At 43.5% G+C, this 25,947-nt stretch overlaps 1 protein-coding gene across 1 annotated transcript in view; it reads left to right on the top strand.

The window, feature by feature from the left end:
* LOC132865822 (titin-like) overlaps window positions 1–25,947 on the top strand; it is a 107,815-nt gene that overhangs the window by 46,028 nt on the left and 35,840 nt on the right. Inside the window, exons 11-16 of the mRNA XM_060898320.1 lie at window positions 582–733; window positions 3,944–4,011; window positions 4,656–4,985; window positions 5,295–5,543; window positions 6,040–6,275; window positions 25,733–25,745. Of these exons, the coding sequence (XP_060754303.1) occupies window positions 582–733; window positions 3,944–4,011; window positions 4,656–4,985; window positions 5,295–5,543; window positions 6,040–6,275; window positions 25,733–25,745 (1,048 nt within the window). The remainder of the gene's footprint in view (window positions 1–581; window positions 734–3,943; window positions 4,012–4,655; window positions 4,986–5,294; window positions 5,544–6,039; window positions 6,276–25,732; window positions 25,746–25,947) is intronic.

Here is a 25,947-nt window from a genome sequence, read left to right as displayed (position 1 = left end):
TAGCTGAAGTGTTGAATCAGGTGTGTTGTGAAAAGGGAAGACACTGACATTAGTAGAGCAGGAGGACTCCAGGAACAGAGAGGAGAAAGGAGGATGATGGGGCTGTTGGTCGGACTGTGCTGATGGAGTGTGGAAGGCCACACTCCATCTGTTCATTGATCAAATATGTTTCGCTCTGTTCATTGATCAAATGTGTTTTGTTTCGAGTTTCTGATGAAATCTTCTGCTGTTCAGAAGATTCAGCTTATTGGTGACAAGACTGAAACTTATGTGCTTCATGCACAGGTAATAAAGCGACAAGGGGGGGGGGGTTGAAAGGTATGAGAAGGGTGCAACTGATGTCTGTGTTAACCTGGGGGAGGGGGGAGAGGTGTGCCAATGGGGGAATGATTGGGTCACTGGTTGGTCTGGGCTCTGGTGCGTGGGGGAGGGAATGAGTGCAGAAACCACCTGTTGAAAAACAGATTCATTTCATTTGCTCATTTCAGATCTCCAAATTCAGGGCCCCTCCCACTGTCTTTACTGTGGCCAGAGTTGGTTTTCAGGCCCCTCCCCACCTCTCATGTGTTATTCTGTTGCAGGTGCTCCTCCAGATTCCTCCTATAGCACTCCTTGTTCTTTCTTATCTCCCTTTTGAGCTCATTCTGCACTCTCCTCAGCTCTTCTTTGTCCCCAGATCTGAAGGCCCTCATCTTCTGATTCAGCAGGGTTTTCAGGTCAGGAGTCACCCATGGTTTGTTGTTGGAAAAGGCTGTCAGTGTCCTCCCCATGTGGACTACACCGCACTTCCCAGTCTGTGGCCTCAAAACAGTCCCTCAGTGCCATGCTACTCTCCTCCAACCATTTTCTCACATGCCTTGTGGTGGGGGGTTGTTTGTTCACCATAGGAATGTAAATGGGGACAAGATGAACCAGGTTGTGGTCTGAGCAGCCCCATGGGGGGAGGGGTGATGAGCTGTATGCCAAGTCAAGTCAAGATTGTTTGTATCGCGCTTTTAACAATAGACATTGTCCCAAGCAGCTTTACAGAATCTGAATGACCCCAGACATGAGCCAATTTTATCCCTATTCTATCCCCAGTGATGAAACCTGTGCGATGGTTGCAAGGAAAAACTCCCTCAGACATCATGAGGAAGAAACCTCGAGAGGAACCAGACTCAAAAGGGAATCCATCCTCATTTGGGCATCAACAGACAACATGACTACAACATTAACAGTTTTAACATGAAGTCAGTTTCGTTGATGTTATAGCTCTTCATTGATGGAAACCTGAGTGCAAAACTGTTCATGACAACTGCAGTCCTAAAGTCAGCAAGTCAACTGTAGTCCTCAGCCATAAAAGCATTACTGTAAGAGTCCAGAGCGTCTTCCAAGTGTGACTTTCAACTGTCCATATGGGCCGTCCTCCACAGGAGCGATGTGATGAGACTCCAACCAGACACAGGGCATCAGGATAGATCAGGCAGGTCCGAGGAGCAGAAGAGGTTCAGCATCTCGATCTTAGGACTGACATGTAACTCAGAGGGACAGATTTTTTTGGGGGGAGAGAGAGAGAGAAAACACAGGTTGTTAGGTATGACCAATGTCACCTGAATAAGTAGGAACAGTATACATATTGCACTGAGTACAAGCAGGGACTCTGGCAAAACTAACTATGACAGCATAACTAAAAGGGAGGTCAAAGGTAACACAGGCATGAGGGAGCCCCGGGACATAAAGCAGCAGCCACTACACCGTCAACAAACTCGAGTGAGCAAGCAAGTGGGGACTGACAGCATCCATACATCCCAGTTTACCAAAACACTCTGTCAGAGGACCCTTCAGATCTACACCTTTACCTCATAAACACCATTAACAGAAGGCTTGGCGAAACAGATATGTTTTCAGCCGAGACTTAAACACTGAGACTGTGTCTGATTCCCGAACACTACTTGAAACGCTGTTCCATAACTATGGGGCTTTGTAAGAAAAGGCTCTGCCCCATGATGTAGCCTTCACTATACGAGGTACCAGCAGACAGCCTGCACCTTTTGATCTCAGTAGGCGTGGCGGGTCATAAAGGACCAGAAGTTCACTCAGGTACTGTGGTGCGAGACCATTCAGTGCTTTAAAGGTCAATAGTAGTATTTTATAAGCAATATGGAATTTGATTGGGAGCCAAGGCAGTGTGGGTAAGACAGGGGTGATGGGGTCATATTTTCTAGTTCTAGTAAGGACTCTTGCTGCTGCATTTTGAACTAACTGGAGCTTGTTTATGCACTTATTGGAACATCCAGACAGTAAGGCATTACAATAATCCAACCTGGAGGGAACGAAAGCATGAACTAGTTTTTCCACGTCATGTAGTGACATTAAATTTCTTATCTTAGCAATATTTCTGAGATGAAAGAAAGCTATCCAGGTAATGTTATCAATGTGAGTTTCGAATGAAAGACTGTGGTCAATAATCACTCCGAGGTCTTTTACTGCTGCACGTGAAGAAACAGAAAGGCCATCCAGAGTTACTGAGAAATCAGAAAACTTACTTCTAGCTGTATGTGGTCCGAGTACAAGTACTTCAGTCTTGTCAGAGTTAAGCAGAAGGAAGTTAATAAGCATCCAGTGTCTAATGTCCTTAACACATTCCTCAATTCTATTAAGCTGGTGTCTGGCCTTGAGTCATTTAATGATATTATGCACCATAGAGGGTGAAATATCCAAATCCCTTCCCATCTTTCTTTGAGGAACATTGCTTTTAAACATTTCAAATTTTTTCTCATGAATTTATTGACAAACTGGAGATCTTCAGCCCATCTTTACTCCTCAAAGACGAGTGCCTTTGAAAATTAGAATACTGATTTTGTCCCAAATCATGATTACAGTCACCTGTTTCAAATCACATCATTATTTAATTGTTGCACCTCATTATTTGCCCTAAATTGCTCCTGGAACAACTTTTTTTGGAATGTGTTTCAGGTCTGAAATGCAGGAAGGGATGTATATTAAAAAATGAAAGGAAATTGACCAACAAAACATGAAATATCTTGGGTTCATTCTGTCTGCAATGAAATAGAAGTCAAAATAAATTCAGAAATCACTGTTTTATTATTTTTTATTTTTATTGTCCATGCCGTTCCATCTTTTTTTCTGATTTCTGGTTGTATTTTAGACATCTTTCCAGAAAATCTTTCTTTCAGGAGCAAATAATTCATACACTTCTGTGAATATGCAAATTAGTTCCAGACAGGTAAATAAAGTTTTAATCATGTGTTAGCTTCTCTGAGTCGAGCTGCTAACAGTGAATTCTTGTACAGATTTTCATTTGTGGCTTGTGAATGTGTGATTTTCGTGATTCATTAAAATATTTATGAAAAGTTAATAAGCGCAGTCCTCATGTTCAGAAAATATAATCTGATTATTCTGTAAGAAATGCTAAAAGAGTGTGTGTGGTGTAAAATACATTTCTTAAAGAATGAGACATCATACTTTTACATCTCCTCTGGTTAGGTGCCTTGCTCACGGGCACTTCAGCCATGAATACAGAGGGAGGTGGAAGTGCTGTTCATTCACTCCCCCGACAGTGTTCCTGTAGGTTCAGGGAATCGAACCTGCAACCCTTTAGGCCCGAGGCTGCTTCTCTAACCTTTAGGCCATGGCTACCACCATGAGCTGTTACTATAGAAACAATAAGGTATTATAACAAGTGCATTAATATAAACATGTGATTTGCAGCTGCACTGCTGTCAGAGCTGCTGTTACAGAAAATTAATCAACACCTTCTGACCAATCAGAATCCAGAATTCCACCACACTGTGGTATGAAAATAAATAATCCCTCAGCTAATGAGAGACTTCTGATGGATGCTGGGAATGCTGTATGTCATCACATCATATATCTGTATGTTGTTGCTGTTCTTGTTGTTGTGATTTATTATTAGTTCACTTTATTTTTTTTTCTCTCGAAGCTTTCCAGCAATGATGTCTCTCAAAATGGCTTCTCCACTTTACCTGGTTTTTCTGTTCATGATCTCAGGTGAGTTGCACATTGACATCATCACAGCTACACACGCCAGAGACAATAAATACAAGTTTAACCCCAGGATATTTTAATACTTGTTATAATTATAACATTATAAATATAATATAACGCTGCTCCTCGCTGACATTACGTGTGAAAAATGCGCTTAAGTTCAAGGTCAGAATCATGTTTAACTCAGACACGCCTCTGTTTTTGGAAAAACTCCGCCCCCGTACATAACTCTGACATCACGTGTGAATAGTGTTTAATTCTGAGGCCTGAATACTGATGTGTGTTTTCTGAACTCAACTCTGAATAAGATATAAAATAGAATAGAAGAAAAAATGTCATTTCCTGCCACCAAAACCTGAAGTCTGGGTGAAATATTGTTGTTAAATTTTCCTGGATTGAAAGAAAAACAGATGTGAGTGAAGACTGAATAGTAGTGGACGCTTTTAAATATTAATTCCACACAACGAGCCCTGAATTCAGAAGTTTCTCCAAATCCTGCACACAGTTTTCTTCCAGTGGTAAAGAAATGTTTTTATTTCTCCAACTCGGACTTCCAGAGGAGGGAAGTGAAGCTGTAAGTGAACTCACTGTTTTACGGGGCTCAGGATAATGACCTCTAATCACCTCTTTCATGTGTCATGTTTCAGGAGCTCTTGGGAATGAATGGAGTGTAAAATACAGCCAAGAAAATCTCTGTGCTTTAAACGGATCTACAGTGTTTATGAACGGCACGTACACACGCCCAACACGTCTTACAGTGAAGGAGGAGTTTTGGTTCATAACAGAGTTTACTGACCTGCGTAATGAACCAGGTTACTCAGACAGAGTGGAGTATTTAGGAGATGAACAGAAACACTTCTCCCTCAGACTGAGTGATGTGAAGAAAACAGATGAACATGTGTACTCCTTCAGAATCATAACAAATGAAGAGAAAGAAAGGTGGATGGGTAAACCTGGAGTTAGACTCACTGTTACAGGTAAATAAAATCATCTTATTTTCGACACACATCACTCAGACCATAATCTCTTTAGATACAGGAGAGTCAGAGTTTTGTAGCAGATTAATGAAGAGCTCGAACACATTCTTACTGAAATGAACTGAACAATAGGTGCTCGGGGGAAAACGTGACTCGCCTCCAGAGTGAAGGTTATTAACACTGAAAATAATTATGAAAAGAATCTCATTAGACTGAAAAACACTTTGAGAGAGAGCAGAGGTTTAAAAGTAGATGCTCTACAGGCTTCAGGACAGCTTTCCTGATTGAATGTTTCTCTCGTTGTTTCAGATCTTCAGGTGAACGCTCCAGAAGAAGTGACAGAGGGACAGTCAGCTGTTCTGACCTGTAAAACCACCTGCAGTCTGACTGATCCAACATTCATCTGGTACAAAAACAGTCTGGATTTAACCACAAACACCACCAGGGGCAATGAAGTTCACCTGCAGCGGGTCAGCAGTGAGGATGCAGGCAGTTATAGCTGTGCTGTAAGAGGATATGAACATCTCCCCTCTCCTGCTCAAACCCTCAGCGTCAGATGTGAGCTTTATTCACTTTCTTCTTATATACTGTCAAAATAAAAAGGTCATAAATTACTTCATATTTACCGGAATGAAGGAAAAAGTCCTGGTGTAAGTAAAGAAAGTGAAAAAGACATTGACTGTGACCTTGAACTGCCTTCATTGTCCTTGTAATGGAACGACATAAAAAATTGTTTCTTATATTAGCAAATAACTGCAAATAACTTGAAGCATTTATGGATCACAAATCTATACAGAATCCCATCTTGACCATGAAAAGAGAAAAATACAAGCACATGCAGGATTGATTAAAAGGTGTCCCAGAATTATCACAGGATAAAAAGATGATCAGAATTATGACTGTATAATGGCAGTGAAGTGGGTTTTATATTCAGTGGGAACGACACATAATGAGATGAGCTGAAAAATGTAGTCAAGAACTGATGAAAGGAAAAAAAAACACTCGGCTTATGACCATGAACTGCTTTCTTCACTCTTATCATGGAACTCTTTAGATCCTCCAAAGAATGTCTCAGTGTCCATCAGACCCTCTGGTGAGATAGTGGAGGGAAGTTCAGTGAATCTGACCTGCAGCAGTGATGCGAACCCTCCTGTGGAGATCTACACCTGGTTTAAGGAGAACAAATCCTCACCTGTAGGATCTGGACAGAGTTACAGAGCACTACAGAGTGGACAGTACTACTGTGAGGCTCAGAATAAACACGGCTCTGAGAGATCTGCTGCAGTGTCCGTCATTTTCAAAGGTGAGAGCGATGGTGTAAATCTATAAATCTGAATGAGGCTGATAAATATTCAACACTGATTCATGATCACATCATTATCTACACAGGGTTTCAGAACATAGTTGTGTATGCAGGAGTTGGGGTTGTTGTGTTTGTGTGTGTTTTCTTCATCGTCATCTGGTTTTTAAGGTAAGAAAATATGGATTTTTTTCACCTCAATATCAAAAATAGAGTGAGGTTATAGTCGTAAGTCTTGCAGAATTTTCTGCTGTACAGCTCTGTGTGTTTGAATGTTTTTCCAGTAAACACTCCTGTTTTTAACTGACCAAGGTTGATGTAAACTCTTTGGTCACTGGTTTGTGCACCTTCACTCTCACCATCAGATATCCCTGCTGAACATCTCATTCCAGATTTATTCTCATTGTTACTGTTATAATAAGGCTTTCCACTAGATTTTGGGGCGTGGCTGTGGGGATTTATATTCATTCAATTCAGTGACAAGAGCATTAGTGAGATCAGACTCTGATGTTGGGATGTTGAGGCTCCAGTTCCAGTTCATCCCAAAGGTGTTCAGTGGGGTTGAATTCAGTCAGGACTCTGTGCAGGACACTCAAGTTCTTCACTCCAACCTTCACACACCACATCTACATGGTGCTCGCTTTGTGCTCAAGGGCATCATCATGCTGGAACAGGTTTGGACCTGAACATTCTGTACAGTTGTGAGCTTCCAACATTGTGCTTAGAGTTTCAGGAAGCACCACATGTGGGTGTGATGGTCAGGGGTGGTCCGGTATCTTTAGTGTTTACTGTAACATGACTCATTGATTTATTATTTCATTTTACAGGAAAAAGAAGAGAATTGGTTCAACAGCAGACCGAAGTTTAAAACAGGTAAATAAATGTCCAGATAATTGCTGAGAAGTGTGTTTAGATAGCTGGAAGTTTAGTGTCATTGTAATTCACAAGTAGAGGACAATGAAATTGGTCGGCTGTCCTTTTCTGGTGCACATAATGTAAAATTTAATTAATCGATCAATATTACGATACACATTTCAAAAAAAAAAAAAAATCAAGAGATATTTCACATTTTAGGTGTTCATGCTATTTGTGTGTCCATGTTCAGTGCTGTTATGGCTTTGGCGTAAAAACTAGTTTTCAGTCTGTTAGTTCTTGTTTTTCTTGCCCTGAAACGCCTTCCAGAAGGCAATGGTTTGAATAGATGATGGCTGGGATGTGATGGGTCCTTGAGGATGCTGTGAACTTTTCTGAAGCTGTGTCTTATGTACATATCCTCCAGGGAGTTTAGGGAGCAGCCAATATTTTTTTCAGCTATGGAAATGACCCTCTGGAGTGCTTTCTTCTGTGCTGCTGAGAAACTGGTGAACCAAGCAGAGACGCAGTTTCTCAGTGCACTTTCAACTGAACACTGGTAGAAGGACACCAGCAGTTTGTCAGCCAGGTTGTTTTTTTCTGAGTATCTTCAAGAAATGGAGATACTGCTATGCCTTCTTTCCCAGTGCTGTGGTGTTGGTGTTCCAGGACAGATCATCATCCACATGTATGCCCAGGAACCTGAAGTCCGAAACCCTCTCCATGCGGACTCCATTGATGTACAGAGGATGCAGATCAAACTTTTTCCTTCTGTAGTCGATGATCAGAGCTTTGGTTTTGGAGGTGTTCCGGACCAAGTTATTCTGTGTGCACTACACTGGCAGCCTCTGGACCTCATCTCTGTATGCCACCTCATCTTCTCCAGAGATGAGCCCCACCATGGTTGTATCATCCACAAATATAATAATGGCATTACTCGGATGTGTGGGTTTGCAGTCATGTGTGTAGAGATTGTAGAGCAAGGGGCTGAGCACACAACCCTGTGGAGAGCCAGTACTGAGACTGAGGGCGGTGTAGAGATGGGGGCCTACTCTGATTCTCTGAGAGCAATCTGTCAGTAAGTTTCTGATCCAATAGCAGATGGTGTGTGGCAGTCCTAAGTCCAGTAATTTGCTGACCAGTCTGCTTGTGATGATCGTGTTGAAGGCAGAGCTAAAGTATATGAACAGCAGCCTTGCACAGCTCCCCTGATGTTCCAGATGGGTTAAGACTGTGTGAAGAGCTGTGACAATGGCATCTTCTATACATCTACAACCCCGATTCCAAAAAAGTTGGGACAAAGTACAAATTGTAAATAAAAATGGAATGCAATAATTTACAAATCTCAAAAACTGATATTGTATTCACAATAGAACATAGACAACATATCAACTGTCGAAAGTGAGACATTTTGAAATTTCATGCCAAATATTGGCCCATTTGAAATTTCATGACAGCAACACATCTCAAAAAAGTTGGGACAGGGGCAGTAAGAGGCTGGAAAAGTTAAAGGTACAAAAAAGGAATAGCTGGAGGACCAAAATGCAACTCATTAGGTCAATTGGCAATAGGTCATTAACATGACTGGGTATAAAAAGAGCATCTTGGAGTGGCAGCGGCTCTCAGAAGTAAAGATGGGAAGAGGATCACCAATCCCCCTAATTCTGCGCCGACAAATAGTGGAGCAATATCAGAAAGGAGTTCGACAGTGTAAAATTGCAAAGAGTTTGAACATATCATCATCTAGAGTGCATAATATCATCAAAAGATTCAGAGAATCTGGAAGAATCTCTGTGCGTAAGGGTCAAGGCTGGAAAACCATACTGGGTGCCCGTGATCTTCGGGCCCTTAGACGGCACTGCATCACATACAGGCATGCTTCTGTATTGGAAATCACAAAATGGGCTCAGGAATATTTCCAGAGAACATTATCTGTGAACACAATTCACCGTGCCATCCGCCGTTGCCAGCTAAAACTCTATAGTTCAAAGAAGAAGCCGTATCTAAACATGATCCAGAAGCGCAGACGTCTTCTCTGGGCCAAGGCTCATTTAAAATGGACTGTGGCAAAGTGGAAAACTGTTCTGTGGTCAGACTAATTAAAATTTGGAGTTCTTTATGGAAATCAGGGACGCCGTGTCATTCGGACTAAAGAGGAGAAGGACGACCCAAGTTGTTATCAGCGCTCAGTTCAGAAGCCTGCATCTCTGATGGTATGGGGTTGCATTAGTGCGTGTGGCATGGGCAGCTTACACATCTGGAAAGACACCATCAATGCTGAAAGGTATATCCAGGTTCTAGAGCAACATATGCTCCCATCCAGACGACGTCTCTTTCAGGGAAGACCTTGCATTTTCCAACATGACAATGCCAAACCACATACTGCATCAATTACAGCATCATGGCTGCGTAGAAGAAGGGTCTGGGTACTGAACTGGCCAGCCTGCAGTCCAGATCTTTTACCCATAGAAAACATTTGGCGCATCATAAAATGGAAGATACGACAAAAAAGACCTAAGACAGTTGAGCAACTAGAATCCTACATTAGACAAGAATGGGTTAACATTCCTATCCCTAAACTTGAGCAACTTGTCTCCTCAGTCCCCAGACGTTTACAGACTGTTGTAAAGAGAAAAGGGGATGTCTCACAGTGGTAAACATGGCCTTGTCCCAAGTTTTTTGAGATGTGTTGTCGTCATGAAATTTAAAATCACCTAATTTTCTCTTTAAATGATACATTTTCTCAGTTTAAACATTTGATATGTCATCTATGTTCTATTCTGAATAAAATATGGAATTTTGAAACTTCCACATCATTGCATTCCATTTTTATTTATAGTTTGTACTTTGTCCCAACTTTTTTGGAATCGGGGTTGTATTAGCTCTGTATGCAAACTGGTGGGAGTCCAATGTGGGTGGGAGCCTGGAAATGATGTGATGTCTGACCAGTTTCTCAAAACACTTCATGACCTCTGGTGTGAGTGCCACTGGACCGTCGTCATTCAGGCTGCTGATGGTGGGTTTTTTGGCAATGGGATTATTGTAGCAGCTTTCAGGCAGGGTGGGATCATAGACTGAGACAGGGACAGGTTGAAGATTTTTGTGAAGACCCCAGTGAGTTGGTCTGCACAATCCTTCAGCACCCTTCCTGACACCCCATCAGGTCCGGTAGCTTTCCTTGGGTTCACCACCCTCAGTGTGTGCCTTACCTCATGTTCCTGCACTGTGAGGATATGGCTTCTGTGGGCTGGTGGGTGGAATGTAGCTGGCTCTGGTGCCTTCACCTCAAAGCAGGCAAAGAAACAGTTCCATTTCTCAGCCAGCATGGCATCTCCATCAGCAGCTGTGAGATTACTGGACTGTGTTGAAGTCCCTGCCACATCTGCCATGTGTTGGGACTGTAGAAGTTGTCGTCAAGCTTCCTCTTATAAGCTGCCTTGGGTGCTTTGATGCTGCTTCTCAAGTTGGCTCTGGCAGCACCATACTGTGCCCCATCACCAGACCTGAAAGTGGTGTTCCTACCCCTCAGCAGGATCTGAACTTCTTTTGTCATGTCATTTGTACTGTCATTTAAACACTTCAGCTCTTCTGAGCTTACATTTGAGATTCTTGTCAGCAATAAAAGTCAAGAATGAGTGTTGCGTGTTTAAAACATTTAGATTAGATTAGATTAGATTAGATTAGATTAGATTAGATTAGATTAGATTAGATTTGACTTTATTGTTATTGCACATGTCACAGGTACAAGGCAACGGAATGCAGATTGCATCTAACCAGAAGTGCGAAGTAAATAAGTGTAATAAACATAAATATAAATATAAATGTACAAGAATTACCAGGTATGGAATGGTATAATGATATAATAGAAATTTACAGTATGTTCAAAATGTGCAATATGAACAAACTGTAGTGCAATGGTATGACACATTGATATTTGGAAGATATACAGAACACGGTATGAATAAACAGTAGTGCAAATAGTGATAGTGCAATGAAGTCAGTTCAAGTCAGTTCAGTTTGTTGGGAGGGGGGGTTGTTGAGTGTGTGGGGGGGCTTTGGGGGGTGGAGTTCAGCAGTGAGACAGCTGAAGGAAAAAAAACTGTTCCTGAACCTGATGGTTTCGGTCCGAAGGCTCCTGTAGCACCTTCCAGAGGGCAGGAGAGTGAACAGTTTGTGTGGTGGATGGCAGGAGTCTTTGATGATGTTTATGGCTCTCGTGAGACATCGCTTCCTGTAGACATCTTCAATAGCAGGAAGTGAGGCTCCCACAACACACTGGGTGAACTTCACCACCCTCTGCAGTGCCTTCTGGTCCAAGACAGAGCAGTTGATAGATAATATGGAATTATCATCATAAGTAGCAGATGAATAAATTACATTTTTCAATTGATCCAATTAGGATCAAGGTCACATCAAGGTCAAATGTCAGAAATATGTTTATCGATGTCAGAGCAGCTGTTATAGAAAATTAATCAACACCTTCTGACCAATCAGAATCAAGGATTCAACAGAGCTGTGATGTACATGTTCAGCATTTCCACCCCTCTGTCTCTGTGCATCTCCCTCAGGATGATATTCACGCCAATGTTGCAGTGACAAAGCCAATCAACACCATATCTGATTCAGCTTCAGCCAATCAAGACGAAGTTCTGTATGCCAGTGTGGTACGCCAGAGAACCGCTGACCCCGGGAACGCTGAGAATTCTGCTGTAAAAGCTTCTGTCTCTGAGGAAGAAGAGGTTCAGTACGCTAGTCTTCGATTTCCTCGCACCGGTGCTGAAGACAGGTGAGAGGATCAGGTCTGTTTCCTCCACTCTAACAGAGCTGGATATGATCTTCTGCTGGATCTGAGTGTGATCATTTCCTCACTTTCTGTAGGCCTTCCAATGCTGAGGATCCCACTGTGATCTACAGCAGTGTGAAATAAACAACATTCAGCCATTTATTCAACCTCACCACAACTTCCACCTGCTCAGTGGAAAGTTTCAGGAAACTCTCCAGATGGACACAGTCAGAGGAGCCTTTTTTTTCGATACCTACTGATGTATTGATGTGTATATCATGTTTTCCAATGTATACCAACTTTAAACTTCACAACTGGAGAACACTGGATAACTAGGAAAAAAAAATATATCTCAATGAAACTGTAAGCTCCCATTCACATTTGGAATATTTAAAGAACTGTTTTTATGTGACTTTTTTTAAGCATGTTAGCTTCATGAGATAAATATAAATGTAGATGACTCACTTATGGATCATGGATGACATCTTTTGTTTGCTCTGTCAGAGAATGTAAAGCTCAAAAACAGCGAGTTTAACCACAGTGTTGGTTCTGTTCTACTGGAGTGAACTTCAAAAAATTATGCTTAGCAGCAAGCTAGCTGGCTAACATTAGCAATAACTAATGTTGATTATATTTATACCTTCTCAATACTGTACTGTCTGTATATTAACTTATCTGAAGCCAGTACTGTTATAAACTCATTTATAATTTATCATTTAACCCTCTGCGGTCGAGAGCTTCTCCGGTGAAGCTCGGCAGGTTTAGAATGAGTAGGTCATGTATTTAGATAAATATCTTCAAGGTTTTTGGGGTTTTTTGTCATACAAGCATGAAAAACATATTGACAGAAACGTTATACTTTACACTTTCCTGTGTGCCCACTGCCAAATAATATGATAGTTTTTAAATTACCTAAATTCAATGAAACATAAAATTGTCACCTTCCTCAGTCACACCGGAGTCGGAGCACTGAGCGCGCAATTACACGCTCATAAAAGATAAACATTCACAGGGTAATGGCATGATAATCATTTTCACTCTTTCGGTTTCGATTGGTTTCTCTTTCGTGGTGGGAACGCCCACCATGAACAGAATAAAATCTGTCTGACATAGTTCAGGCTATTTGGAGGTAAAACTTGTTGAGATGGCACGCGGATTTTATGCACTTCGGATGATTCAGGACAGCGATTCAATTCATTATTCAATTCATGATTCAGGACAGTGATTCAATTTCAGCACAGTGAATTAATTTATGATTCAACTCATAATTCAGGACAGTGATTCAATTCAATCTTGAGAACTGCGACACTGATGATGAACGGTGCCTTTTTTTTAACTATGACTCCATCCCAGCACAGATCAACTCTAGTAACTGTAAATTTTTCTTCTGTTTCTGATGAGCAGTTCAGTTGATATGCGGGCGCTGTAGTGCATATGCAGGAGAAATGACTGAGCAGGGCTTTTTTCCAGATTTAAAAGTATTTTCCTCAAAAAATAGTTAATTTTGCTCTATTTTGAGTTTAGAGAGTAAAATTTGGAGTTGGAGCAAAATTGCAGAGTAATTGTGTAACAGAGTAACAGAGTTGACTGTGGCTCTGAACTGAGTAAAACAGTACAAGAGTTAATTTCAAGACTCACTGAATAGAGTCAAATACCAAAATGAAGTCAAATACCAAAATTAAGTCAGAGACCAGATAAATGAAGGTGTTGTATAAATCAGTTTTAGAACTGTGTTGGAATGTGTGAAAAAGCATGACCTTACCCATTGGGACTTGACCTGATGGGATTAAGAGTTAACCTGATGGGATGAAGAGTTGGCAGTGTTTTCACTCTTCTCATTGAATGGAATGGATTTTTTTTTTAAACTTCTCATTGAATACCCCTCCCACTGCCAACCCTTTATCCCAAAACATCCATCTATCCATTATCTGTAGCCGCTGATCCTGTTCTACAGGGTTGCAGGAAAGCTGGAGCCTATCCCAGCTGACTACGGGTGAGAGGTGGGGTTCACCCTGGACAAGTCTATCCCAAAACAATCGGAGATCATTTTTGACGGCCAGTTAATTGTGCAAATTAAAGGAGCAGATTTAAGTTTTTGTGCTTGATCCATTCCTCAGACTGAACAGAATCACCTCAAGTGACCAAAATGGTTTGACACAATGGATAAGATCATGTTTTTTTTTCACACTGTTAGGACTGGGACTGTTTTGGCCTCTAGAGGCCGCTGTTATTTCCTTTTCTGGTCATGTTTGTTTTGGCCTCTAGAGGTCACCACTGTATTCTGTGTTTTGTTTTTGTCTTATTGCCTGTTTCCTGCCCCACCCTGTCCTTAATTAGTTTGTGTATTTATACCCCTGAGTTCAGTCCTCTTGTCACGGAGTCTTTGTGCTGTTATGTTTAGGTCCAGTTTCCTCTGTACCGTGTTCCTTGTCTTTTTGGTTTTGTACTTTGCTTTTCTTTTTGAACCTAGTATTTACTGTGTTTTTGGATCTTCTGAGCATTGGTATTTTTGCCTTTTCTGATTTTTTGGCTTTTGTTTTGTACTTTGGATATTTCTTATTTTTCCCTTCATCTTCTGAGCGTTTTGGATTATTTTCATTGGACTGTATATATTGTAAATAAACCTTTTGATACTTTTCTACTTCCGCCTCACGCCTCTGCATTTGCGTCATCCTCCTGGTGGCCTAGTGGGGGTTTGCTGGATTATCACACCAGCGAACCAGTTTCGAATCCCAGCAAAACCCTAACAGAAAGACTCCGTCATGACAGACTCAGCAGAGGCTGCTTCAACTGTCTACCCAGCCAACCTTCAGGGAATTATGGCAGCTTTGACATGCTTTGGAGCGACCATGGACGTAAGCTCACCAGCCAATGTGAGGCTCTTGCTCGCCACGAGGAACTGCTTCAGCAAATTGGGAAAACCCTGGCACAGCTGACACCTCTGCCTGCATCTCCTCATCCTGATCTGGCTCCTGCTCCCGCTCCAGTGCCTCCCGCCACGCTGTCTCCTTCACCTTGCGAACCCAGCCTTCCTGCACCACAGAGGTATGACGGCAAGCACGGTGAGTGCCGGGAGTTCCTTACCCAGTGCCAACTCACCTTTGAGCTCCAGCCTACCACCTACACTACGGATCGCCGCAAGCTTGCCTTGTTAGCTTGTTACCTTGTTAGCTAGTAAGGCACGAGCTTGGGCAAAGGCCATCTGGCAAAGACAGGGACCCGAGTGTTCTGACTTCAAGCTATTTACGGAGGAGATGCTTCGGGTTTTCGATCAGGCAGACATCAGTAAAGATGCAGCCAGGAAGCTCATGTCTGTCCGACAAGAGGGAAGCGTTGCAGACTACGCCATCTCGTTCTGGACCCTTGCAGCAGTAAGTGGATGGAACAAGACTGCCCTGGTGTCAGCCTTCCACCATGGTCTGTCTGACCCCATCAAAGACGGTCTGTCTTCTATCGGATGCCCAAGTGACCTCGGAACTCTGATCTCACATTCTACTCGCCTTGACAACAGGATGAGAGAACGCTGCCAAGTCCTGAGCCTCCCCGGCCTCCCTGCCTCTACCTGGAGCCCGTCTACCTCCTCCAGTGACTGTCCAGAGCCCATGCAAGTTGGCTGTACTCGTCTCTCCGTAGCCGAGAGGGAGCACAGAAGGAGGGACAAGTGCTGCATCTACTGTGGCAAGCCTGGTCACTTCCGAGCATCATGTCCCGAGCTCTTGGGAAAAGGACCGCCCCGTCCAGCCGAGGGAGGGTTGTGATGGGGCCTACCCTCTCTCCCGGACTCCCTGGCCAAGGAATCTACATCCCGGTCTCCATCTCCTGGGGTGAGTCCGTCCACTCTTGTCAAGCCTTGTTAGACTCAGGGGCAGCTGGAAACTTTATGGATATTCACTTCGCCCAAAGCATCAATGTCCCGACTGTGCCTCTTGAAGTCCCACTGTCTGTGTCTGCCCTCGATGGCCAAGCGTTAGGTGATGGAAGAGTCACCCAAGTTACTTCTCCAGTCTTCCTTCAGTCTCAAGATCACAAGGAAGAAATATCCCTGCACCTGATTCCTTCACCTGAGTGCCCAGTTATTCTAGGTCTTCCTTGGCTTACCTGCCACAACCCTCGTATAGACTGGGTCACTAGCCAGGTTGTGGAGTGGGGTCCTGCTTGCTATGCCTCTTGTCTGCTCTCTAGCTTTCCTGTGTCTCCTGCCGAGCCTCCCGATCTCACCAAGTTATCTCAAGTTCCCACAGAGTACTGGGATCTCAAGGAAGTTTTCAGTAAGAGCAGGGCCGTCGTTCTCCCTCCGCACCGTGCCTACGACTGTGCCATCGACTTGCTCCCTGGGACTACCCCTCCTCATGGCAGACTGTTTTCCCTCTCTCAGCCAGAACGCAAGGCCATGGAGGAGTACATCAAGGAGGCCTTGGCCTCTGGGTTCATTCGACCCTCCACCTCACCCGCTGGTGCCGGCTTCTTCTTTGTTGGCAAGAAGGATGGGGGGCTCCGGCCATGTATTGATTATAGGCGCCTGAACAAGATCACCGTGCGCAACCGCTATCCCCTTCCGCTGATGTCCACAGCATTCGACCTGCTCCAAGGCGCCACCATCTTCACCAAGTTGGACTTATGGAACGCATACCATCTCGTCCGTATCCGACAGGGAGACGAGTGGAAGACCGCCTTTAACACCCCGTCAGGGCACTACGAGTACCAGGTCATGCCCTTCGGACTCACCAATGCACCAGCTGTTTTTCAGGCCCTTATCAACGACATCTTGAGGGATATGATTAATCAATACGTTTTTGTCTACCTCGACGACATCCTGATATTCTCCAAGACCTTACAGGAGCACCGCCACCATGTCCGCCAAGTCCTCCAGAGACTTTTACGGAATAATCTGTTTGCTAAAGTCCAGAAATGCGAGTTTCATGTCCCCGAGGTCTCCTTCCTGGGATTTATCGTACGAACGGGGCAACTCCAAATGGACCCAGCCAAGACCCTGGCCTACTCCCAAGTCCGTTAAGGAGGTTCAGCGGTTCTTAGGATTCGCTAACTTCTACCGCAAGTTCATCAGGAACTTCAGCTTTGTATCAGCACCTATGTTGGACCTCACCAAAAGGACTGGTGGTTCCTATGCCTGGTCCCCTCAGGCAGAAAAGGCATTTAATGACCTCAAACACCGCTTTTGCACGGCACCTATTCTGGTTCTCCCGGACACCTCCCAACCATTCATCATGGAGGTGGACACCTCGGACAGTGGTGTCAGCGCGGTGCTCTCTCAACGCTCGGAAGGGAAGCTGCACCCCTGCGCTTACTTCTCCCACCGCCTGAGCCCTGCGGAGTCCCGCTATGATGTGGGGGATCGGGAACTGCTAGCGATTAAACGAGCCCTTGAGGAGTGGAGGCACTGGCTGGAGGGAGCGCAACATCCATTCCTGGTGTGGACGGACCATAAGAACCTGGAGTACCTCCAGCAAGCCAAGAGGCTGAACCCACGACAGGCTAGGTGGGCTTTGTTTTTCAGCCGTTTCAATTTCACCCTATCATACCGCCCGGGCTCTAAGAACACCAAACTGGACGCGCTCTCCAGGCTGTTCTCACCCAACAACAGGGAGAGTGAAGTTGGGCCTATCATCCCTGTATCCCGGATTGTGGCTCCTGTCCGCTGGGGTATTGAGGAGACCGTTCCACAAGCTCAACGCCGGGACCCTGATCCTGGGACGGGACCACCAGGCCTCCTGTACGTCCCTCGTCAAGCCCAGGCCAAGGTTCTCCAGTGGGGTCACTCTTCCCCGCTCACCGCCCACCCGGGACCTCGGAGGACCCTGGACTTCCTGAAAAGACGCTTCTGGTGGCCTAACATGGAGAAGGAAGTAAGGTCATTCGTCCTGTCCTGTGAGGTCGGCACCAGAACCAAGAACCCGCGACAGTGTCCCCAGGGTCTCCTGCATCCTCTGCCCATTCCCCAGCATCCCTGGTCCCACGTGGCGGTCGACTTCATCACGGGTCTCCCTGAGTCTCAAGGTTACACTGTCATTTTGGTCATTGTGGACAGATTCTCCAAGGCCTGCCGCTTTATACCACTGTGCAAACTCCCTTCTGCCCTTGACACTGCTAAATTGCTATTTAATCACGTCTTCCGAGTCTTTGGTCTTTGGTCTTCCGAGTCTTTGGCCCTCGGTCAACCAGTACATGAGACGGTGTCGCAAGACCTGGAGCAAGGTCAGGAGGACACTCATCCAGACCTCCAGTACCAACCAGACTCAGGCAAACCGCCATAGGAGACCTGCCCACACCTCCCGCCCTGGGCAGCAGGTTTGGCTGTCCACCAAGGACCTTCCGCTGCGGGTGGAGAACCGCAAGCTTACTCCTCGCTACATTGGCCCCTTCAAGGTTGTACGCAGAGTTAACCCTGTCTCCTACCAGCTCCAGTTACCACGTACACTAAGGATTAACCCCACATTCCATGTTTCCCTGTTGCGGCCCGTACTGACGTCCACGTATGCCCCTGCCCCTAGGAACCCCCCACCCCCCCGGATCTTCCAGGGTCAGACTGTTTTCACCATGCGCTGCCTGCTGGACTCCCGCTGGGTTCGCGGGGGTCTCCAATATCTTGTGGACTGGGAGGGCTATGGCCCTGAGGAGCGCTGCTGGGTCCCAGCTCGGGACATACTAAACAAAGAACTTTGTCGGGACTTCCATTCGGCCCATCCTGATCGTCCTGGGAACGTCAGGAGACGCTCCTGGGGTGGGTCCTGTTAGGACTGGGACTGTTTTGGCCTCTAGAGGCCGCTGTTATTTCCTTTTCTGGTCATGTTTGTTTTGGCCTCTAGAGGTCACCACTGTGTTCTGTGTTTTGTTTTTGTCTTATTGCCTGTTTCCTGCCCCGCCCTGTCCTGAATTAGTTTGTGTATTTATACCCCTGAGTTCAGTCCTCTTGATACGGAGTCTTTGTGCTGTTATGTTTAGCTCCAGTTTCCTCTGTACCGTGTTCCTTGTCTTTTTGGTTTTGCACTTTGCTTTTCTTTTTGGACCTAGTATTTACTGTATTTTTGGATCTTCTGAGCGTTGGTATTTTTGCCTTTTTTCTGTTTTTTTGGCTTTTGTTTTGTACTTTGGATATTTCTTATTTTTCCCTTCATCTTCTGAGCGTTATGGATTATTTTCGTTGGACTGTATATATTGTAAATAAACCTTTTTGATACTTTTCTACTTCCGCCTCACGCCTCTGCATTTGCGTCATCCTCCTGGTGGCCTAGTGGGGGTTTGCTGGATTATCATACCAACGAACCAGGTTCGAATCCCAGCAAAACCCTAACACACATTCCAAAGCAGTTCTAAAACTGCTTTTTACATCTTCATTTATCTTTTTTTAAGTACAAACATAACATACAGACTACAGAGATATTATTGTCACAGAACTTGTGCTGAAAACAAAAAAAGTCCTATGACTTTGAAAACACTGCTTAGATTTGTTGAAATTGACAACAAAATCAGAGCAAACCAAACTCGTTAAAGTGCCAGAAAATACCCTCAGAGCCCAGAAGGTTAATCAGTTTATATGCGTGGGGTGAGGTGTGAGATCGGTGTGAAGGGTGAGGTGTGAGATCGGTGTGAAGGGTGAGGTGTGAGATCACTTTTCGATGTGAGAGTGTGCTTTATGATCATTGTTGTGTTGCTTTCTGATGTATAAATGCATTTTGATGCTTTGTATTTTATAATATGAACTATTTTTTTGTTAATGAGTTTCATGCTACTTATTATTTTTATCTTATGGAGTATACCAGAATATTTTAAATATTTACACCTTGCCCTGAGTATATTTTATTCCTGTTTATGACTGTTGTTGTGTTGTTTAGTATATATTCGTTACTTTAGCATTATTTTTGTGTATTTAGTTAATTTTTTTTAACTGTAACTCAATAACATATTAAATAAGAAGGTTCAATCTCAATATGACTTACAGGATCCAGTGAATTATATAAATATACTGTATAATGTTTATCATGTGGTCTCTGTTGCAGTTTGCCTTTAAATGAGCTCATTTACTTTTTTCTTGAATAAATTTACATTAAATACATGTCAAATGGAGGTCTGTTCAAATTTCAGTGCTCACATCAACCTACAGTACACACTGTACATACTGTACACACACTCCTGATGTCCTCATGTGACTCCCATCTTCTGTCAATCCCAATATTAGACACTAGAGGGCAGAGTTACTCTGGATTCTCGGATTATGGGGAATGAGGTTTAGTGCAGGTGGAGATGGTGGATCTGTCCATGGTGCTGATTCTCCTCACATCCACAGGTGATGGAGAGATTGATGATTTTAATTTTATCAGAATGTGTTACAAATATTTATTTACATCTTTCATTTTCACAAAATCTCTGATTTCTTCACAACATTCGCTTACTATTACTGTCGAGAAAATAAAAATAAATCAGAGTTAGAGGTGTGTATTGTACTGCTCATGGAGCATGCAAATCATGTTTTACTCATTATTATTATTATTATTATTATTATTATTATTATTATTATCCTAATATTTTTAGGATGATATTTCTCACTCAGGTTTCAACCATCCATTATCTGTAGCTGCTTATCCTAGACAGGGTCACAGGCGAGTTGAAGCCTATCCCAGCTGACTATGGATGAGAGGTGGGGTTCACCCTGGACAAGTCACCAGGTTATCGCAGGGCTGACACACAGAGACACACAACCATTCACACTCACACCTATGGTCTATTTTGAGCCATCAGTTCGCCAAACCCGCATGTCTTTGGACTGTGGGGGAAACCGGAGCACCCAGAGGAAACCCACACAGACCCGGGGAGAACATGCAAACTCTGCACAGAAAGGCCCTCACCGGCCACGGGGCTTGAACCCGGACCTTCTTGCTGTGAGGTGACAGTGCTAACCTCTACACCACCGTGCCGCCCCACAGTCAATTATTATTATTATTTTATATTCCATGTATAATTTATTGAGTTACTTTTAAAATCAGCATTGACAGCTACACACAATGGAGCGAACTGGCAGCCAAAATTCTTTTAAAATCTTCCATTTTAAGGAAGCAATTGTCACTGTCGCTCACTACCACAGAAGTTTTATGTCACTGATGTGTGATGTCATGTTGTCTTGACAATGTGCAATATCTCATATCATCTCTAGCCGCGTTATCTTGCTCTACAGGGTCGCAGGCAAGCTGGAGCCTATCCCAGCTGACTATGGGTGAAAACAATGTGCAATATTGTAAGAATATTGCATGCTCATTCTCCATTGGGTAGAGTGACATAATACATATAGGATAAGCAATATGATAAGAATATTCCATGTTACCTCACCAAATATTTCAATATTTATGAATATAACTCATCCATGGCCTCATGGTTAAAGAAGCAGCTTTGGGACCAAAAAGTCACAGGTTTGATTCCCTGGACCAGCAGAAATGGCTGAAGTGCCCTTGAGCAAGGCATCAAACCCCCAACTGCTCCCCAGGCTGCTGTGCATGTGTTTTACATCACTCTGGATAAAAGCGTCTGCTAAATGCCATGAATGTAATTTAATGATCTTCACTCATGATTATTTCTAGCTGTAATATTCTCTGTAGCTGCAGTGTTTTATGGATTTATGAGTGATGAAGGGAGACATTTAAATCAGGATTCAGATGTGAGATGAGTGTTTGAAAAGTAACTGCTCATTACTGCCCCGTGTGGCAGAGCAGCAGTACTGCACTACAGGACAATACAACACCATGTTAAAGCTGAATTAGTCAAGACTCGAATGGTTCAGGAGTCGGGTTCAACATTTAAATGTTTTTTTTTTTTTTTTACTCCCTCAGCTGACCCCAATCCGGCCCCTGTTCACAAAGATCTGCCCCCAGGATGTACAGTGGCCCCTAGAAGAGTTTTCAACAAGCATTAGCAATTGTAAAGATTAGCATCAGCATTAGCTCAATTTCAAGCAATGAGTGAGGCTGTTTATTTATGAAGGATTTACGTCATCATTTAGATATAGATGATAAAATTACTGAATGTCTGTTGTATCACATTATGGAGAACAGAAGTTCTCATAGTAAGATAAAATAGACCACACAATCCAATAAAAACCCATAATACCTATAAATTACTTTAAGATGTGTATCTTTTATCTCTTCTTTTCTGTGTAATTTATTCCATTCAGAAGAAGAGACTAATGCAGCAAAAAGAGGAAACCAAGTGGTGTGTTAATGCAAACATCTGCAACACGTCTTAACCACACCCTCATTTTCTCACACATTTCTTTATTCCTCGTTTGTTTGCTGGACATGAGGGTCAAAAACGCACAGTAAGAACACATTTATGTTTAATATGTTTTAATTGCTAAATTTCCTCATTATGTGTACATTTCCTGAACATAGAGAGGCTCAGTGTTGATTATTTTAATGCAGTTGTAGTTTGTGGTGTTAAATTTGGAACTTTGTGACTTTTAATAACTTTTGCTGAGGACGTATCTGTGCTGGGAATGATGGATCTACAGCGAAATACTGATTTCTGAGAGATTATGTCTGTGTTAATTGTGCAATTTCATGTATTTTTAGAACAATTTCAATCTGTGAATGTTAAAATATTTGTTATTGGATGTTTAAAATGGTAAAATGTTGCATTTCCCCCATATTTTTCATGGTTCCTTATTTTCCTTGATGAATAATGATGTTTATAGTTAATGAAACAATATGACATGAGCTAGAATGCTGTTATAGTGAATATCGGCGTGGCTGTGACCCAGCCGTAGGGACGAAGCAGCAGATAAACAGGATATAAAAAATATAACAGATAGAAAGGATTGCAAGTGTGACGGATCTGTTACTAAGGAATTAATATCAAGTAACTGACATGTCAGACACAATCTGGCCAAATATTTTGGTTATTTTTGCTCCGTCAATGGAAATAGTTACCAAAGAAGCCACAGTAGCATTTTGCCATGGTGATGCACAGACCAACTGACAGGCCACAGCAACTGTGATAACTGGTGTTTTTTTTTCCCCCCTGAGAGTTTCTTCAGAAGTCTTTAGTGATCTATTCTGTGAACCTGAAAATGTCTGCAAGTCTGGTCTGTAGTTTGATTTGGTCTTGTGGCCCCACCCCTATTGTCATGTTTCTGAGCCCTGCTACAGGAATAATGTAATCTTAGTCCTTTTGTCTGAGAGAGTATTTTCCTGCTTTAACACACTCACGTCTGCTTTGTTCATTAGCTGAAGTGTTGAATCAGGTGTGTTGTGAAAAGGGAAAACACTGACATTAGTAGAGCAGGAGGACTCCAGGAACAGAGAGGAGAAAGGAGGATGATGGGGCTGTTGGTTGGATTGTGCTGATGTAGTGTGGAAGGCCATCAGGGTCAATACATGTAGCTCTGTTCATTGATCAAATGTGTTTCGTTTCGAGTTTCTGATGAAATCTTCTGCTGTTCAGAAGATTCAGCTTACTGGTGACAAGACTGAAACTTATGTGCTTCATGCACAGGTAATAAAGCGGCGGGGGGGGGGGGTTGAAAGGTATGAGAAGGGTGCAACTGATGTCTGTGATAACCTGGGGGAGGGGGGAGAGGTGTGCTAATGGGGGAATGATTGCGTCACTGGTTGGTCTGGGCTCTGGTGGGTGGGTGGGGGAGGGAGTGGGTGCAGAACCCACCTGTTGAAAAACAGATTCAGTTCATTTGCTCATTTCAGGTCTCCAAATTCAGGGCCCCTCCCACTGTCTTTACTGTGGACAGAGATGGTTTTCAGGCCCCTCCCCACCTCTCGTATGTTGTTCTGTTGCAGGTGCTCCTCCAGATTCCTCCTATAGCTCTCCTTGCCCTTTCTCATCCCCCTTTTGAGCTTGTTCTGCACTCTCCTCAGTTCCTCTTTGTCCCCAGATCTGAAGGCTCTCTTCTCCTCATTCAGCAGGGTTTTCAGGTCAGGAGTCCCCACGGTTTGTTGTTGGAAAAACACTGTACCTTCCTGGTTGGCACAGTGTTCTCCACACAGAAATTAATGTAGTCTGTGATGCAGTGTGTAAGACTGTCAGTGTCCTCCCCATGTGGACTACACAGCACTTCCCAGTCTGTGGTCTCACAACAGTCCCTCAGTGCCATGCTGCTCTCCTCCGACCATTTTCTCACACACCCAGTGCTGGGAGGTTGTTTGTTCACCATAGGAATGTAAATGGGCATTAGTTGAACCAGGTTGGTGGACTACATACTCTGCAGAAGGAGTAACCTGAAGGAGATTGGAGACTGTAAAGTGATGTCAGGGAAGAGTGTAGCTAGACAACATCGAGTGGTCATGTCTTGAAAGTGAAAAAGAGGATGCGTGAAATAGTGGAGCCAAAGATTAAGTGGTGGAAACTAAAAGGGGTTGAACATCAGAAGGAGTTTAGGGAAGAAATGAGACGAGCACTGAGTGGGAATGGAAGTCTGCCAGAAGATTGGGATACTACTGCTATACTAGTAAGAGAGGCAGCAAGGAAGGTGGTAGGGTGGTCATCGGGAAGGAGGAAGGAAGACAAAGAGAAATGGTGGTGGACCAAAGAAGGGCAGGAAATTATAAAAGAGAAGAGGCTAGCAAAGAAGAATTGGGACGATCAGAGAGATGAGGAAAGCAGGCGGTTATACAGAGAGATGAGACAGAAGGCAAAAAGAGCAGTAGTGAATGCAAAAGCAGATTATCCTGCAATATTGCACGCTCATTCTCCATTGGGTAGAGTGACACATAGGATAAGCGATATGATAAGAACATTCCATGCTACCAAACCAAATATTTCAATATTTATGAATATAATTCATTCATGAGGAAAGCCATGGCCTCGTGGTTAAAGAAGCAGCTTTGGGACCAAAAGGTTACAGGTTTGATTCCCTGGACCAGCAGGAATGGCTGAAGTGCCCTTGAGCAAGGCATCGAACCCCCAACTGCTCCCCAGGCTGCTGTGGGTGTGTTTTACATCACTCTGGATAAAAGCGTCTGCTAAATGCCATGAATGTAATTTAATGATCTTCACTCATGATTATTTCTAGCAGTAATATTCTCTGTAGCTGCAGTGTTTTATGGATTTATGAGTGATGAAGGGAGACATTTAAATCAGGATTCAAATGTGAGATGAGTGTTTGAAAAGTAACTGCTCATTACTGCCCCGTGTGGCAGAGCAGCAGTACTGCACTACAGGACAATTCAACATCATGTTAAAGCTGAATTAGTCAAGACTCGAATGGTTCAGGAGTCGGGTTCAACATTTAAATGATTTTTTTTTTTTTTTACTCCCTCAGCTGACCCCAATCCGGCCCCTGTTCACAAAGATCTGACCCCAGGATGTACAGTGGGCCCTAGAGGAGTTTTCAACAAGCATTAGCATTAGCAAGGATTAGCAGTTGTAAAGATTAGCATCAGCATTAGCTCAATTTTAAGCAATGAGTGAGGCTGTTTATTTATGAAGGGTTTACGTCATCATTTAGATATAGATGATAAAATTACTGAATGCTTGTTGAATCGCATTACGGAGCACAGAAGTTCTCATAGTAAGATAAAATAGACCACACAATCCACTAAAAACCCATAATACCTATAAATCACTTATTTTAAAGTTAGTCCCAGTTTTAAACAGTGTGTACTGTGTGTTTGTTGATTGGGGGGGGGGGGGGGGATTTCACTTCCTCAGTTGCTGGGCAACTGGTTCATTTGTTCACACATTGGACTGAGGTGTTAAAATGTCCTGTACACGATACATACGATGCAGTTTTTACTCTGGTGCAGACACAATCTTGCAGATGCATGAGCAGGTTAGCCGAAAGCTAACAGCTAGCAGCTCAATGTCCCGTGTGCAGCGCTGTTCTTTAACACCAATATGCCCGGGGTTACCCCATCTCTCGTTCACAAACATCGTGACCCCCCACCCTTCCTCTTACCAGTCTCATTTGCTCTCCTGTCCGCGAGTTGAAAACCGTCCAGAGTGACAAGTGAAATCAGAGTGAGTTCATTCAGCCAGGTCTCTGTGAGGCACATGATGCTGCTCTCCTGATC

Source organism: Neoarius graeffei, chromosome 18 (assembly GCF_027579695.1).
Source record: "Neoarius graeffei isolate fNeoGra1 chromosome 18, fNeoGra1.pri, whole genome shotgun sequence".
In the NCBI taxonomy this organism is placed as follows: Eukaryota; Metazoa; Chordata; class Actinopteri; order Siluriformes; family Ariidae; genus Neoarius; species Neoarius graeffei.
This window is presented reverse-complemented; position numbering and strand designations above follow the sequence as displayed.